Source organism: Neomonachus schauinslandi, chromosome 11 (genome assembly GCF_002201575.2).
Source record: "Neomonachus schauinslandi chromosome 11, ASM220157v2, whole genome shotgun sequence".
Classification (NCBI taxonomy): domain Eukaryota; kingdom Metazoa; phylum Chordata; class Mammalia; order Carnivora; family Phocidae; genus Neomonachus; species Neomonachus schauinslandi.
In genome coordinates this window covers 105,999,520-106,016,481 of record NC_058413.1, presented here as the reverse complement: position 1 = coordinate 106,016,481, position 16,962 = coordinate 105,999,520, and the positions used below count along the sequence as shown (strand labels likewise).

At 39.8% G+C, this 16,962-nt stretch overlaps 1 protein-coding gene across 1 annotated transcript in view; it reads right to left on the bottom strand.

Annotated features, from left to right (window-relative positions):
• Positions 1–16,583, bottom strand: part of ALKBH8 (alkB homolog 8, tRNA methyltransferase) — a 58,352-nt gene extending 41,769 nt beyond the window's left edge. The window contains exons 1-7 of the mRNA XM_044919462.1: positions 16,564–16,583; positions 11,179–11,314; positions 7,183–7,420; positions 4,433–4,564; positions 3,655–3,750; positions 1,464–1,568; positions 269–339 (exon numbers count right to left, since the gene is read on the bottom strand). Of these exons, the coding sequence (XP_044775397.1) occupies positions 269–339; positions 1,464–1,568; positions 3,655–3,750; positions 4,433–4,564; positions 7,183–7,420; positions 11,179–11,314; positions 16,564–16,577 (792 nt within the window). The 5' untranslated portion in view covers positions 16,578–16,583. The remainder of the gene's footprint in view (positions 1–268; positions 340–1,463; positions 1,569–3,654; positions 3,751–4,432; positions 4,565–7,182; positions 7,421–11,178; positions 11,315–16,563) is intronic.
• Positions 16,584–16,962: the final 379 nt, after the last annotated feature.

Sequence of the window (16,962 nt, the reverse complement as noted above, 5' to 3'; positions counted from 1 at the left end):
CTCCCCCTGCTTCTCCCTCTCCCTCTCCCCCTGCTTCTCCCTCCCCCACTCCCCCTGCTTGTGTTCTCTCTCTCGCTGTGTCTCTCTCTGTCAAATAAATAAATAAAATCTTTAAAAAAAACAGTTATAAGAAATGAAAGTACTAATATATAGCACCTTTACTTCTCATGTTTAAATCCTAACTCATTTAATTAAGAAATCCCATGAAAACAGCATCGTATAAGGTAAGACAGTTGTTGATGGCTAATGAAAATATGTGAACATTTACCTCTGACCCCAAACTGAGAGAAACAATCTCCTCCTCAAAAGCAGAATGTGTGTCAATATGAGCAGGAATTCCTGGGATAGAAAATAAAGTAACAGGTCACTTCATTTTTCCTTTCAGTAGATTTAAGACACATGCGGCCTCACACTATACTGGGGAGAGCACTGTCTGGTGTTCTCAGAAGGTACTGCAATTTTAGTTAAAAGGAAACATCTGGGGTGAATGTGACTGCATAAAATCAAGCTAAACCTGAACTGAAAATATCTCCAGTTGGTGCTGAAGAGCCACTGGCAGCCATTCTGAAACCAAGACGCAAGAGCCACGGCTTGCCTGAGGCACCTACCCAAGCCCAGCCCAAGAGAACATGCGACAGAGAAACACCAAAGTCACGTGGGCCCGTGAACGTGGGATTCCCAGGTACATGCAGAACAAAAGCAAGAGCCAGGTGTGAAGACTAAGCATATCCCTCATTCAGATATGGCTTCCTCCATCAACTTCTCATCTACGTTAACTGAGCATCTCCCAAGAAAAAGGATTTGCTACCTGGTAAGAGCATGTAAAGCAGGTAGGACACATCCCTGTCCTCAGGGAGCACACAGACCAACAGAAAGACTGACAGCTAAATATGTAATTACAATACATTATGATAAGAGCAGGAAAAAACCCAAAACCCCACGATGTCTGCCACTGATAAAATCCTTACGATCATTTCATTACTACAAATATCACACGAAGATGATGCTAATAAGTGCAAAAAACTCAGGAGCCTAAAGATTTTTCCTAACATATCATCCTAGAATTGTCTTCACATTCTCAGAGGAGAAAGAAGATCAAGACCATCCAACCAAGCAGCCTTCTTCTAGGTATCTGTAAATTATGTGGTTCTTCTACTACACGTGCCTCCTATGTCTTTGAAACAACCTCCTCCCTCTCTAAATGAAATGCTGAGAAGTAAACAAAAAAAAACCACAAACAGCAACTGTGTCAGTCTACTTATCTACACTCTGCGACACGAGTTCTTCAAGGGATTAACATGTAAATCTGCAAGGGATTAAAGTCAACACAGGTAACAAACATAAGCAAATTACTGCGAAGAGTTAATTTAAGCTAAAAAATCATATCTTTGATTTTAGGGAGTTAAAGAATCTACTCAGTTATGAAATATATGATTGCAGTGTGGAAATAAGAAAATACTCACCATGCCCAGGTTCATACTGGTTAACAGTCAATTGGTCGGGTTTGTGTTTAATGAAACCTTCTTTCAACCACTTCTCCAGAATGCTATCCCAAATGTCAGGAAGACCTGATGTCGGTAATCATAAAGATAAATCATTAAAATATTTACTTTGCATGTTTTACTCAAGAACAAAAAAAAGCCACTGTGAGAAAAATCATACAGCTTTTAGTTTAGCAGTCAAGGTTTAAATATAACAATAAACCCATAAGACAAAACAATAAAAACAAAACCTTCAGAATCTTTTGAACTTATTTTATTGATTTTAATCAAACAAAATATCCAAAAGAAAAATTTTGCTCACAATTCTGGCACTTTGTAAAACAGCAATAAAACTATAAAATTTACTCTTACATGCTGGATATTAGCCTGACCACTCTTTCTTGTTATTTAAAATTATTCCACTTTTTAAAATTAAATTTAAATTTAATTTACTTATTTTCTAAATCATTTCCTTTTATTTTTTTAAATTTTCTTTTTATTTATTTATTTTTAAAAGATTTTATTTATTTGACAGAGAGAGACACAGCGAGAGAGGGAACACAAGCAGGGGGAGTGGCAGAGGGAGAAGCAGGTTTCCCGCCAAGCAGGGAGCCCGATGTGGGGCTTGATCCCAGGACCCTGGGATCATGACCTGAGCCGAAGGCAGACACTTAACCGACTGAGCCACCCAGGCGCCCCTAAACTTTTTTATTTAAAAAGCAATCTCCACACACAACGTGGGGCTCGAACTCATGACCCCAAGATCAAGAATTGCTCATTCTTCCAACTGTGCCAGCCAGGCACCCCTAAATTAGTTCCTTTTAAAAAACATAGTTTTTGGGGCACCTGGCTGGCTTAGTCGGAGGAGCATGTGACTCTTGATCTCGGGATGTGAGTTTGAGCCCCACTGATTCACATGTTAGGTGTAGAGATTACTTAAAAAATTAAAATATTTTAAAAACAAAAACAAACCAGTTTTCAAAGTAGAACTAACTTACTTTCACTGGAATCAGAAATGTTATGAGGGAAAGTAAGCCTTAAATAAGATTCAAGTCCATCAAGTAAATATAACTCCAACACAATCCTACCAAAGGTTTAATATCCAGATCATACAATAAAATCTTATTCATCAGTCAACCCATTAGAAAAAAAACCGGCAAAGGATATGAAGAGGAATTCACAGAAAGGTAAATTAAAAATGGCCAACCTCACTAGTAATCAGGAAATTATAAAGTTAAAAGTTTTGTAATACCACATGTTGGTGTGGGTGGGGGAAGGAGGTACACACTCGGTAAGAATATGTCAATACAGCTGAGTTGGGGACAGTTTTTCAGTATCTACTAACATTTTTTTTTTTTTTTAGATTTTATTTATTTATTTGACAGAGAGAGAGGGAACACAAGCAGGGGGAGTGGGAGAGGGAGAAGCAGGCTTCCCGTGGAGCAGGGAGCCCGATGCGGGGTTCGATCCCAGGACCCTGGGATCATGACCTGAGCCGAAGGCAGCCGCTTAACGGCTGAGCCACCCAGGCACCCCTATCTATTAACATTTTTAAGTGGACATAACTGACATAACAATTCTACTACTTAGCAGTCTCCCTTGAGAAATTCTTGCTTACTGCATAAGAGATAAACACAAAGACACGCAGAGCATCACTCCTTATAAAAGCTAAAACTAGAAATAATCTAAATGTCTACCAAAGGGAGCTAACTGAATAAGCCACTATTGAACACTGAATACAATGAAAAAGCAGGCAAGATCTCCAAGACATTCAATAAAGGGAGAAGAACAAGTTGGAGGCATAAGTGTAATATGCGAACATACAACATATAATACTCAATATAATACTCCATGTTAACAACTACATACTTCCACAGTATCTCCACTGGGATGTAAACTCTTTGTTACAGCACACGTGCTCACCTGTTAATAGTACTACCTCCGAGAAGTACGGGAGTAAGGCTGGTGTTCAAGAGGAACTTTAGCCTTAGCTATATGTATCCAGTTTTTATAACAAAACTGCACTACGTATGTAATTTAAATGTTTTAAATTTAATCAGCTATTTCAACAGTTTACCTAGAAATGACAAATGAAACAAACTATGACATACTTCCAATATATTAAATCTTTCTTTTCTGAGCCAGCATTTGTCGTTTATTAGCAATTACTTACCCCCAGGTAATGGCTTGTCTTTATCTACGCTGTTGTTCTCATAGTGGAATTCATAACCAAAATGCTTTACTCTCCTGTGCTTTAAGGATTTTTGAACTAAATGAAGAAAAAAAAGTAAACTATTTGAGAGAAAAATATTTGCATTCCTTTGTTTCAAAGTCAAAACTGTGAGTCAGGATTCCTTTAGTAATGGTGATTTTGGTAACTGCTAAATTACTGTCTTTAATAAAAGTAACCATTCTACCTCACCTCTGCTGTTCTTTTCAGTCTAAAACGGTAACAAACCCTTGGAGAGTTTCATCCCATCAACCTGAAAAAGTCAAACATGGACGCTGCCACTCACAAGACCTTTTATATCTGGAAAGAGTCAGAGGAACTCTAATTTGCACAGAGCTCCAGGAAGCTCTTAACTGCATTTCGGCAGCAAGGTACTGAGCGGCTGATCCCGCACCAGAAATATGCCTGGGGGTGGGGGGGAGGGACAGGATCAAAGAAGATAATGTATGTGAAAGGGCTTATCAGTGCCAGCTCTACAAATGTTAGCTAATAAATATTAATTAGTTTGGAGCTTAAAATTGATAGCTATATAAATGTCATTTATTATTAATGCCCCTAAGAACTGTTGGCATGACTTGCCTAATATTAGATCTAGGCCACTCAGTAATTTTGAGGAAATATTAGAAATTTCAGTAAAGCAAAGGAGGAGGAGGAAAGGAGAAGCATTAGCATGGCATTTTGCAGAGACATTTAAATATCAAATTTGAGAAGTTTTACTTACCATTACGACTGTCTACATCCTCCGTCCAGTTAACGCTTTCCAAAAGGATTTTCTCATCCTCAGAAGAAATAATTTCTTCTACTACCATGAGGCCTGGAGGTAAAGCCTGAAGCCCCAACTCTTTCCATTGTGCTGTGGGAAACCAAAACAAAACAGTCACATACAAAACTTAGAGTTCCTAAATACAAATAATTCTGTCCAGAGGCCATTTATCAGTTCACAGAATTCCCAATCCTCATATTCAGAAATAAGAATGCTAAGGGCATAGGGGCGCCTGGGTGGCTCAGTTGGTTGAGCGACTGCCTTCAGCTCAGGTCATGATCCTGGAGTCCCGGGATCGAGTCCTGCATCGGGCTCCCTGCTCGGCAGGGAGTCTGCTTCTCCCTCTGACCCTCCTCCCTCTCATGCTGTCTCTCATTCTCTCTGTCTTGAATAAATAAATAAAATCTTTAAAAAAAATAAAATAAAATGGATAACATTTAAAAAATAAATAAATAAATAAATAAATAAATAAAAGAATGCTAAGGGCATATGACATAGGAAAATACAAAAATAAAAACCAAAATAAAGATTTTTTTTTAAATTTTATTTATTTATTTGACAGAGAGAGACACAGCAAGAGAGGGCACAAGCAGGGGGAGTGGGAGAGGGAGAAGCAGGCTTCCCGCGGAGCAGGGAGCCCGATGCGGGGCTCGATCCCAGGACCCCGGGATCATGACCTGAGCCGAAGGCAGACGCTTAACAACTGAGCCACCCAGGCGCCCCAACCAAAATAAAGATTATGGTACATTGTATCCACCACAATTACCAACAGCAAATAAAACAGTATTTACTTAAATATTATTTGAACACGATTGAGCTACTTTTTAAATCTCACTAAGAAACAAGGTTTGTCATAATATCTACAGTTTGCCATTCTAGCCAGACCGTCTCTAAATACTGAATACAAAAATTTAAATGCTCATTTTTGCCCTTAGGTTCTTGATACTAGGTATGGTCCAGTAACAGAAAAAGGTAAAACAACAAAAAAAGTATTCCAAAAAAATAAAAATACCATCCTTTGAAGAATTATTTGGTATATATTAAAATAATTTAAGTCCCTGTGCCCTTCAAAGTTTAAGATAGGTGTAGCTGTGAAAGAAAAAGAAGAAAGAATTTATGATTAAAGGGAATAATGCAATTCACATTTAGGGATCTCATCGTTCATGCTACAGACGTGATTTCTAAAGCTTTTCTGCTGAAGAGTTTTCATCCTTGAATCACTTAACATAAAAAGTCACAGAAACAACAATATAAATGTCTACTAGATTTTATTACTATTTCAGAAATACAAATAGTGAATCACCTGATAAATATTTACCAAGTGTTTACTACATGTCAGGCATTATATTACTTATTCAAATTATGTAAGGAAAGCTTCGAGGAAAATTCCTTAAAGACAGGCAATTTATAGTACAAATAATTCATACTTAGTTTTCTATAGTTTTTTAAAAAAAGAATTAAAAACACCCCTTGTATTTCTTACTCAGTGGCTCTCTGGTAGCAGTTATCGAAACCAGTATCAAAACATTTGTGACACAGTTTTGTTCTCTATTTGTTTCTATTAGGATTTATTTCCTAACAACAGCCTTGGAAATACATCTGGATCTAATGTGGGATTTCAAATAAAGAACACCCCAGAACTCACTTTGTGCAATTTCTTACAGAGCGTTCTACATACTGACTAGGGGAAAACCCAAGGACAATACTTTCTGATTAAAACTTACTCCCAAACCACTCAGTTTTCAAAAGCTGATCATAAACACATACAGAGATAACATAGTTTTTTAAATCTAAGGCTTATGTCAGATTTTAAATTAAATACATATACTGAGAATTATAACTCCTAAAATATATCTTTAAAAAGTCTTTAAAAGTTTCCTCTGAGTCTTATTTTACAGAAACATAAATTCAGTCAGATTATCCTCACCTACCCATCCCCGGGGTATCTGAACAAAACAGTGAGTTGCCTAAGTAGGTGGCAAACGAACATAATGGGAGACCAGATGTCTACATCCAAGTTCATCTCAGTACATCTTATTTCCATGGGACAGTGGTGAAAAGATGTAATCATCTCTGTAGCAGTTCTGTATATGGGTCTATAAGGCTTTTATTTAAATTAATTTCCTTAAATAAAATTTAATTAAAAAACCAGTTCCTCAATCCCACAATCACATTGCACAGTGCAGCTATGAACGTACAGACGTTGCCATTGTCACAGGAAGTTCTGCCGGACGCGGCCACCGTAAAGCTTTAGGAACCCCCAGTGGCTAACGGTGTTCCTCCGTACGGCAAGCCTGGCACACAATCATTCGGATCATAATTGATTCCTAAGCGACTAACTGAAAGCTTCTGGGTAGACTCTATAAAATTGGTAATCTGAATCCCCAACATTAAATTTTGAAAACACAATTAGGTAGCAGGATTCTAAAATAAGTAACACAGATAATAAATATACTGTTAGGGCGGTAGGCCCAGCTCCAATCCACATCCCTTCAACGACTGGCCCCACGCCTGGCGAAAACTGGGTGCGTAAGGAGTGTTTGTCAGACGAAAAGGGGCTGCTTAACTGAGGTCCTGTTTGGTTTCACAGTAACTCAAAAAAAAGAAAAGAAAAGAAAAGAAAGGAAAGGAAAAGAAAGAAAAGAAAGGAAACCAAACTCACACAAAACTAATGACTTTTTTTTAAAAGACACCTGTATAACTAATACCTTTTTCCACAAAATTCAAGTACAGAATGATCTTTTGTCCTAAATCATCCACTATTTCTTTTCCATTGAGGGTGACATAGGCTTTCTTAGCTTCTTCTGCAGTTTTGTATCTTACAAATGCGTAGGGCTTATTAGGGGGCATTAGGAGAGCATCCACCAGGCCACACTTCTCTAACATTGGGAGCAGCTGGTTCCTACTCACATTGTTACCCAATCCACCATTGGCGACAACCAGGCTCTTTAGAAAAACAAAAAAAGAAGAAAAAAACCATGAGCAATTAGTATCAATCCATTTATTTTCAAATAAGATTTTAAAATAAGATTTATTAAAATAAGATTTTTTTTTTTAAAGATTTTTATTTATTTATTTGATAAAGAGAGACACAGTGAGAGAGGGAACACAAGCAGGGGGAGTGGGAGAGGGAGAAGCAGGCTTCCCGCCGAGCAGGGAGCCCGATGCGGGGCTCGATGCGGGGCTCGATGTGGGGCTCGATCCCAGGACCCTGGGATCATGACCTGAGCCGAAGGCAGACGCTTAACAACTGAGCCACCCAGACGCCCCTAAAATAACATTATTTTTAAATAAGATTTCCTTACAAAGGTGTAATTAAGACGGGAAAAAAGGTTTCCTTACGGTGCTTAACTGGGTTTCTAATTTCATACACAGTATATAAATTAATTTACTAAATATCGTGGATTAAAAAGTATACCTATGATATAAATAATATTGATTTTTAAATAGACTTTGCAGTAAAATATTCCTTTCTTAATGGCTATACATACAAATTAAAATGTCACATTTATTACTGCGTACAAGTTTAGCACAATGAAAGAGAAATAAGAGAGAGACAAGGAATAGGGGTTACATAATACTTTCTGCCAGTCAATACCTACTTTTACCTACTTAATCCTCATTAACATAACCTTCACAACAAGCCTACAAAGTGGGTAATATTAGCCCCACTTCACAGAATAGACACTGAATAGCAGAAAAGTTACGGTAGTGATGGGGGAGTTGGGTTTCAAACCTATTTCTGTCAGTTTTCAGAATCCACACTTGACATAACCATGATACAACGTTACTACAGTTTCTACTGAACACAAAACAGGAAAATTTTCCTCTGTGTCTGAGTAATTCAGTCATTTTGCAATTAAAACTTTCTCCTTAGTTAAATTTCATGCTTACTTCCTGTTATCTGCAGTCCTGCACTAAACTTTATTCAAGGGGTTTGTCGGGAGGCGGGGGGGGGAGAGAAGTTTCCTATTTTTATTCTGATGCTTATGGCCTAGCACCTCTTATAAAACATTCTACACAGTGTTAATATTTTTAATTTATAACCTATGACTTCTAAAAGCTTGGTAGCATAAGAGAAGTAAACCAGTGATGGCTTACTCTTATCAGTTTTACCATTTATACCAGGTATTGACAAACTTTTTCTGAAAAGGGCCAGACAGTAAATATTTTAGGCTTCTCAGGCAAGTCTCTGTCACATACTTTATTTTCATTTTTAACAACCCTTTGAAAATGTAAAACTCATTCTTAGCTTACAAGCCAGATTTGACCTAGGGACAGTACTCCGCCGACCCCTGATTTATATACAAAGCTGGAGATTAGAATATAATGTATTAGTTTCATATACACCAAATGGGAATATCTAGAAACTTGTTTTAAAAGAATGTAATAGATTATTATAAAACTGGATGAGAAAAGTAAAGCTCTGTGCTGTCACAGAAGACCCCATACTTTGTATGTTTGCAAATACACACATTCACATGATGAACAAATACGATAATACAATGATATAAAACATGGTATAAAATTTAGTCTAAGATGGCTTGCCTTGGACCTCATTCAACAGGGTTTATAAATTAAAGTAGTAAAATAATTTGGTTGTATGCAGCCATAGTTACAAAAATATTTCTACATTCCCAAATCTAAGGAATTGTACTTTGATGCTTTTGTATGAGGTCCACTACCCCATCCAGAGACTGAGGAGCGTGGCGAGGTATGACCTGAGGAATACTAGTGGTCCTCAAGGACGCTAAGTGATCTGTGGGCAGTTCTAAAGGCAAGCCACACAAAAACAAGTGCAGAGGGGAGGAAAGGGAGGAATTTATTTTCAGTTGCATGTGAGTCACACAATAGAATTAAAAGCAATAACTGTCTTATCTATAATTGTTCGAGCAACCTTCCCAGTAATATGAAGTAGAGAATTCAGAATTTTTTTTAACTTATCTTCAGTCCTGACAATTTGCGGACCACCGCTCTAAAGAAATCTCACAACGGCTATAAATTTGCACAAAGGCACGTATACCTATAACATCACGAAAAGAACATTTGTTCTCTCCTGGATAGATAATATGCAATTAGAGGTTCTTCTAGAATTTTATTCCTTTCTTGTAAAAATATCGTGGAAAAAAAAATAATCAAGCCCAAATAAGAAGACAATTTGGAAGCCATGAAGGTGAGGTTAAAGCTTTTAGAAATCTAAAAAAACAGATCCACTAGAAACAGCTTCAGAGGCAGAAAAATTATAACCCATTTCTTTCCTTACGTTTGTCTTCACGACCCTAAAAGGAAAAGAAAGCAAGTTATACTTGGGAAGAGAGGAACAGAGACTATGTCAGTTTAGTCTTTTGAATGCCTCACAGCCTCGGCGGCTCTTGGCAGAAACAGCAGAGCGTGGGCATCCATATTACTTCTAATCTATTACGTATTCTCTCCTCTTTATAGGAATTTGGTTTAATTCTCTGAAGTCATTAATACTGTGTTGAATCTAAGTATGGGCCTATTACCTGCAAAATTTAAATCTCCCTCAACAGGGGCGCCCGGGTGGCTCAGTTGGCTGAGCGTCCGACTCTTGATTCCGGCTCAGGTCACAATCTGGGGTCGTGAGATCAAGCCCCGCATGGGGCTCCGTGCTGAGCATGGAGTTTGCTTAAGATTCTCTCTCTCCCTCTCCCTCTTCCCCACCCCGCTCTCTTTCTCTCTAAAATAAACAAATCTTTACGTAAATAAATAAATCTCCCTTAACAGATCACTCATTTCTAAAACTATCACACAGCACAGAAGACAGTGTAACATGATGTAAGGGAAGAGTACTGGTCTGAAACCCAAGTTTTAATCCTAGCTTCACCTTCTCAAGGGCATGTGTTCGGCCCTTGGTTAGATGACGGCTGATCTTCCTTCCTACCCCTAAGAACCAGAAAAAATACTTTATGTTCACATGGAATTTTAATGATTAATAAGTACTGTCACATACTTGCTCTAGAATCTAACAATCCAATGGAATAAAAAGGCATGCGATACTACGTCTTTACAAATGAAGAAAGCTGATCTCGAAGGGACTGCTCACGTCCAAATAAGTGGAAAAGCTAAGAGTTAAACTAAGTTCTTCTTAACTCACAGTCCAAGAAGTCTCACAGTCCCTCATAATTAACACATATTATAATATAATATATATAATTGAATTATTGCCATTAGAAAATGAAAAGGCTTTTGTAAATAAGGTCTAATAAATTAAAACTGTTTTACAGCACATAGTCAAAATACTTTATAACAAAAATGAAGTTAGGAATAGAGGGTAAAGACTACATTAGGATACAAAAGAGGTTTAGGTTTAGTTTTCTGTTCAGCCACCCTATCAAAGGACATACCACCTGCCAGAGCCTTAGTTCTCTAACCCATCATGTAAGAATTCCTAAGGAATTAAATAATGAATGGAAATATGCTTTGTAAATTCTGTACAGTTATACAGTGTTTCTGTTAACATATACCCACCACTCCCTCGAGTTCAACCAACACGGTCAATGGAAATTCAAACTATGTCCCCAAAATAGAAAGTTAGCGGGTCCTGTCATGTGTATACTGAATAGAGACATAACACAAGACTGAACAATCACAGCCTCCTTCTCTGAGCAATTATTAACAAATATGACTGCAACACGTTAACATGGCGACATGGCTACATTCAAACGGTAACAGTTTTAGGTTACCCGAGTGGCACAGGATACGGTCTCAATGCCTTCGTGTCTCAGCAAAGTATGCCTGGCTTTAATCTGCTTCCTCAAGAACTTCTTCTCAGTTTTACTGAGTTTGTAACTACTTTGATGGTTGCTGTCCATGACAGTACTGGAAAAAAAAAAAAAAGGTATAAAATGTCAACTTTAAGAATCCTAGCGGAAGTTATAACAATGCTATTCATATATTCTATAGTTTATAAATATTTCCATGTGATCATTTTTTAAAATGCTTACTTTACTTTTCACCAACCAAGAGAAGTGAAAACAAACCGATGCCTGGACAACAAAGGGCTATTTAAGAAGGTAACAAAAAAGCAAGAACATCAAAAAAGCAAGAGCATCTCTGAGGGTCTACAAAATGTTCCAATGCTCTCTTAGGTGCACTACATTACCCACAGGTGATACAGCCCCTTACTTGTGAAGTCCTAGGTAAAATGTGCCACAGACGAATTTCACAACATAAGGTTAGGAAGGAAAGAGGAGGAAGAAGAAGAAGAAAGAAAATAAAAAATTCACAGAATATACGGTATGATTCCATTTACATAAAGTTCAAAACCCAAAAGTAAGCCATATGTTGTTTAAAAATACACATATAGCAAAACGCAAAGAAAAGCAGAGAAATAATAGACACATAATCCAGGAGAGAAGTTATTTCTGGCGGGAGGGGAGGAATGTGATATAAAAGGGACATACAAAAGCATCAAAGGTATTTCTTAAGTTATATGGGATTTAGGTGTTTTTTTATTTTTTAAGCTGTACATATTATATATATTTATAGCCATAATTTTTTAAATACAGATATAAGAACCCCATAGAACTGTGTTTTCCTTCTACTAAAATATGTCAGTCAGCAAGTAGTTACTGAGCACTTTCCCACAAAGGCATTCACACTATCCAAATCGACACCTTACATCATGCTTTATTACAGTGGCATATTTATTTTAGTCACAGAATTTAACAGTTTGTAGCTTAATTGAGCAGGAATGCCAGACATAGTAGGTGCTCAATAAAAATGTGTTGAAGGGATAAATGAGTGATAATGGGCAGATACACACATGCCTATTTATGGGCTCAGCACTCTGCAGCCTACAACTACAATACACGGTTCGTGCTTTCAACAAGTTTAGAAATTAGTTGAGGAACACAGACAAACACTAAACAATGAAAGAATAACATATCTTGATATAATTAAGCGTTAGCTGTAGAGTCTTTCAATGTGACATGAATTAGAAAAAAAATAAGATCACTGTTAACTGGAAAAATCAGGGAGAACTTCAAAACAGAAGTCGACTTGAGCTGAGCACTGAAGGGCAAGGCGAATACAGAGTCATCTGGAAGGGAGGTATCCAGTGAGGCAATAAAGAGCAGGAGCTAAAAACAGAAATGGATGCGTCTGGCAAAGAGAGTGAGAGGTAGGCATATTTTTTTTAGAGCAGAGACTGTTGGCCGATCCACCGATCCCACTCTTCACCCACTTGAAAATCTTCAAAGTTAGCAAACAAAATAAATTTAGGAAGTTAAATAAAATCATATTCCAAAACAGCTCATAAACAGCCAAAACTCTAATCACTACTCTTTATGTCTAGAGAGAAACTGCTGACTTGACTGGAAGAGCAGCCAGGAGCTAACTTAACTAACCCACAGGGTGCGTGTGAGAGGAACTGAGGCCAGAGCAGCAGGCCGGCTGGCCAGCCTCACAGGGAAGCGAGGGGAAGGAGGATCTGCAGTAACCCGGCCTGGCAAGTAGCAGCAACGGCCGCTCCCGCGCGCAGGGAGGCTGTAAGAGAAAAGGAAACAGAGAAACGGGGGAGGACCAAAGAAAAGTTCTAGTACCTTCCGTAGGACTTGGTGACTACTGATACATGAGGGAAAGAGGAAACACAGATCACTTCCTAACAGGACAGAGCCCAAGTGACCGAGACCATCAATGTCATTCGGAAACTGGAGAGTCAGAAGAGGGTCTGGAAGAGAGACAATAATGAGGAAGGGAGGTAATGAGTCGGACTGAGGATGTAACAGGTCTGAGGCTCTGGTGAGATACACAGTTGTAATGTCTGGCTGGCAGGTAACAGCAGGAAGTGGCTAAAAGGAAAAATCAGGTTAGAAAGCTTTCTGTGTCCTCATTAGACAGGAAGAGGAGAGTTGAACGGATATCTTTGACACCGCACTGATTATAATTATTTGTTCTAATGTTTGAACAAGTCCCTTCCATTGGACTATTTTGACAAGGATTAAATCATAATTTTCACTGCTTCCCCAGAGTCTCCGTGAGTGCTATGAGACAGTAGTTAGGGGTCCAGGTTCTACATTCAAATCTCAGCTCTACCACTTACTAGCTGTACCATCCTGTGAGTTACTGATTTCTGTGCTTGGGTTCCCTCACGTGTAAAATTGGGCTAATAGAGCCTGCTCTTGGCACATAATTCCAACTAAACCCTGCACTAAAAAACTAGACCAAACTCGACCATGGCTTCTAGCAGCATAAAGCCACGTCCCTAGGATGTCCCCAGCTTCCCCATTACAATGACTGCCTGAGAAAACTAAAAATGCTGCCAGGAAATTTAGCATTTGTTCTAGCAACACCTACTGATGGGCCCCTTATCTCCCTTTCCTAGAGCATTTACTAAAAGGGTATCACATTTGTGAATATGTATCTCTTGCAACTCAGAAGTATCTTTCTCAGAGCACCTGGGTGGCTCCGTCGGTTGGGCATCCGACTCTTGATTTCAGCTCAGGTCATGATCTCAGGGTCGCGGGATCAAGCCCCACATTGGGCTTCACGCTGAGCAGAGTCAGCTTGAGATTCTCCTTCTGCCCCTCACCCCCACTCACACACTCGGATTTTCTCTCTCTAAAATGAATAAATAAATCTTAAAAAAAAAAAGAAGTATTTCTCTCAAGGACCTGAGAGTCATTCCTTTGAAATGTAATCATCAGGAAGGATAGGACCTCTGTTTCCCAGTCTCTGTGGTAGGATAGAACCCAATCTTTAATAACTGCCAGCTAGCAAACACAGCTGGCCTAATTGCATTTGCAATGACCAATCCTTTGTGATTTTTCACTTCTCTAACTCTATGGAGCCCCTGCTCTACCCCGCACCCCATTCTACCTTTAAAACACCCAAATCATTTCTCACAAATTGGAATGGAGCTCAGCTCTTTCCCCTACTGTCAGCAGTGACTAAATAAAATCTGTTTTCACCACATTAATGTCTGGCTGTGTTAATTTCTGACACTATCTCATATATTTGTTAAAAGGATTAAATATGTCTATTAATAAATTGTTGGTAACTTCCAGAAGAGCAGGATCGGAATGGTTTAAGAAGACAAGGAAAAGCTGAGGGCCCTCAAAGGAACTATCTTATTGCCATTCAAGATAATCACCTTTGGAATGGCATCTTTGCAGTGTGAAATGGAAAATAAGGGATAAAAACACTAAGAATTCTTATTTTAATATGTCACATGAGCAAAGACTGCAAAGTGGAAGAAATAAGAAAAAGATGCTGAATACATCTTTTTAAAAGCATGAAACTAAGAGCCTAGAACAGCAGATGGAGCCTCATGATCACATTCTGTCATCCTCTCTACCTTCTTCCCTTTCTTTCTTTTTTTAATTTTAAAATGTTTTACTTGAGTTCAAACAATTAAGATTAGGAAATACTTTAAAAATTTAATAAAGTTGGAACTCTGAACTCAATCAGAAATATTCTTATTGAGCTAAAAACAATGCTATTAATTCAAGTGATAGTGTGTTTTTTTGTTTTTTCCCTTCCTCCCTTTCAAAGACAAATCCAGATAGCTCTGGAGGCTCATTTGTTTCCCATTCCAGTGACTTGGCTACGTGCTGGCCCAGCAGGTCTGAGTCGCCTCAACACAAGGAATAGGCTGATACGAGCTGCTGAGGTCTGGAGGTGCCCTCGTGTAAAATTGGGCTCACAAGGCCACTTCCCTGGCCAAGAAAACTTTACTATGCACAACGGTTTGGATGCTCCTTGCCATGCTATGGTAGTGTTATGGGATGTTACGGGAGTAAGGTCACTCATTAGTTACTAGATAGACTATTAGCCATACTGAGTCCAGTCTAATCAAAAACAGTCTAAGCACACTCTCCATGAGTTAACAAGAGTTTAGAGATTACACAGACTCTGCTAGTAAGTTTAACCCCAACATATCCTATTGGATATTGCCCTAAGTGCTAACGGTAGTGTGATCCTGCCCTCCTTGAACAAGAGAGTGCCCATAATGAATCAACACAGTATAGAAAAATGTTCCTGTGCTTGTAGATAAATTTGAATTTAGTAGCTATTCAAACTGCATTGCCTATTAAAAAAGAAAATTAAAATTTTAAATGATTAAAAAATTGACCCCATCACTTGTCATATCACCCTGTTTTAATTCTTTGAAGAACACCTGCTCTATATTTTCTTATGTCCTCATTAATTTATTTTCTTTCTCCTCTAACTTACCAGAAAAATAAACTCTATGAAAGTAAAGATTTTGTCTCTATTATTCACCCTGGAGCACTCAGCACCTAGAACAGGATCTAGCAACGAAAAGCCACCCAATAAACGTTTGCTGAGTAAGCCTGTACTTACTAAACTTAACCAACCTTGCCTTCTTATCTCCTAAACCACTTCTTCAGAATTCTGAGTTTGGTGGCCCCCTTCGACGTTTTCACTGATGCTTGGCGTGTGCCTCTCTCTCTGCCATTTTTAGATTGTATTATAATTACCCGTGTGTGCGCTGGGCCCGCCCAGAAAACTGTCGTCGACCCGACTTGAGGTCAGAGACTTGGGTGCCTGGCATACAGTAGGTACTCAATAAATATCTGCGAAATAAAATCAGCTGAAACCATAGCCTGACACTCCTAGGGGCCAAAGGGCCTCAGGGGTTACTCAAACGCGAGCACAGCAAGATTCAGCGCTGCGACCCAGCAGACCACCCCAATGACTCCCCTTCACTGCACTGGCTCAGGTCAGACAAGCCCGAGCAGCTCCCGACTAACGCTCCCCAGGCTGCGATCGCCCGTCCCCAACCCCCAGGGAAACAGAAGAGTGACACAGCACGCGAGCATCCGCACCGAACACACACGTGCACCCCGCACACCGACAGGACCCGCTGCCCACGGACCAGCCCAGGGTCCCGCTCCGCTCATCCCTGCCCTGGCTCTGGCCTCAGGCCCACCCGGGTGAGGCCGACAGGAGAACGCGGGGTTGCAGCCATCCTGCCCGCCAGGAAGAAGCGCCACAAATCTCCGCCACGACTCAGGCTGGACTCTCGCTGCGCCGGCGCCCTCCCCTTCGCCAGCCTCACCAGTTTGTCCCCGAAAGCTGCGGCGGGTACCCGCACAGCACCTTACCCGGGCGCAGCCATACTGGAGGAACCTGCACTACATTTCCCGTGAGTCTGCGGGGCGACGGAGGGCGCTCCCACAACCCCCTTCGCCGCCCTGAGGCTCTCGTCTTCTCGCGCGGTCAGAGGCCGACGACGCGCTCTGCGCCACGGGGAAGACTTGGTTGCCTTCTTTGCGGGAATAGAAAGGGCTGGAGTGCCTCTGACTTCTGGTGGCTCCCCACGTGGTCACTGTCAAGCCCGCTGTGTCCCTCGGTCGCACAATGATGCCTCCCCTCCTTGGACTTGGTGCAGCTCTCCTCCTGAATCTTCTTAGAGGAATGGAAGTGGGCCCTGGGGTCTGAAAGGTGACCTCGCGCGGGCGCCGGAGAGGAGAGGAGAGGAACATGCATGAACGTGCCAGGGA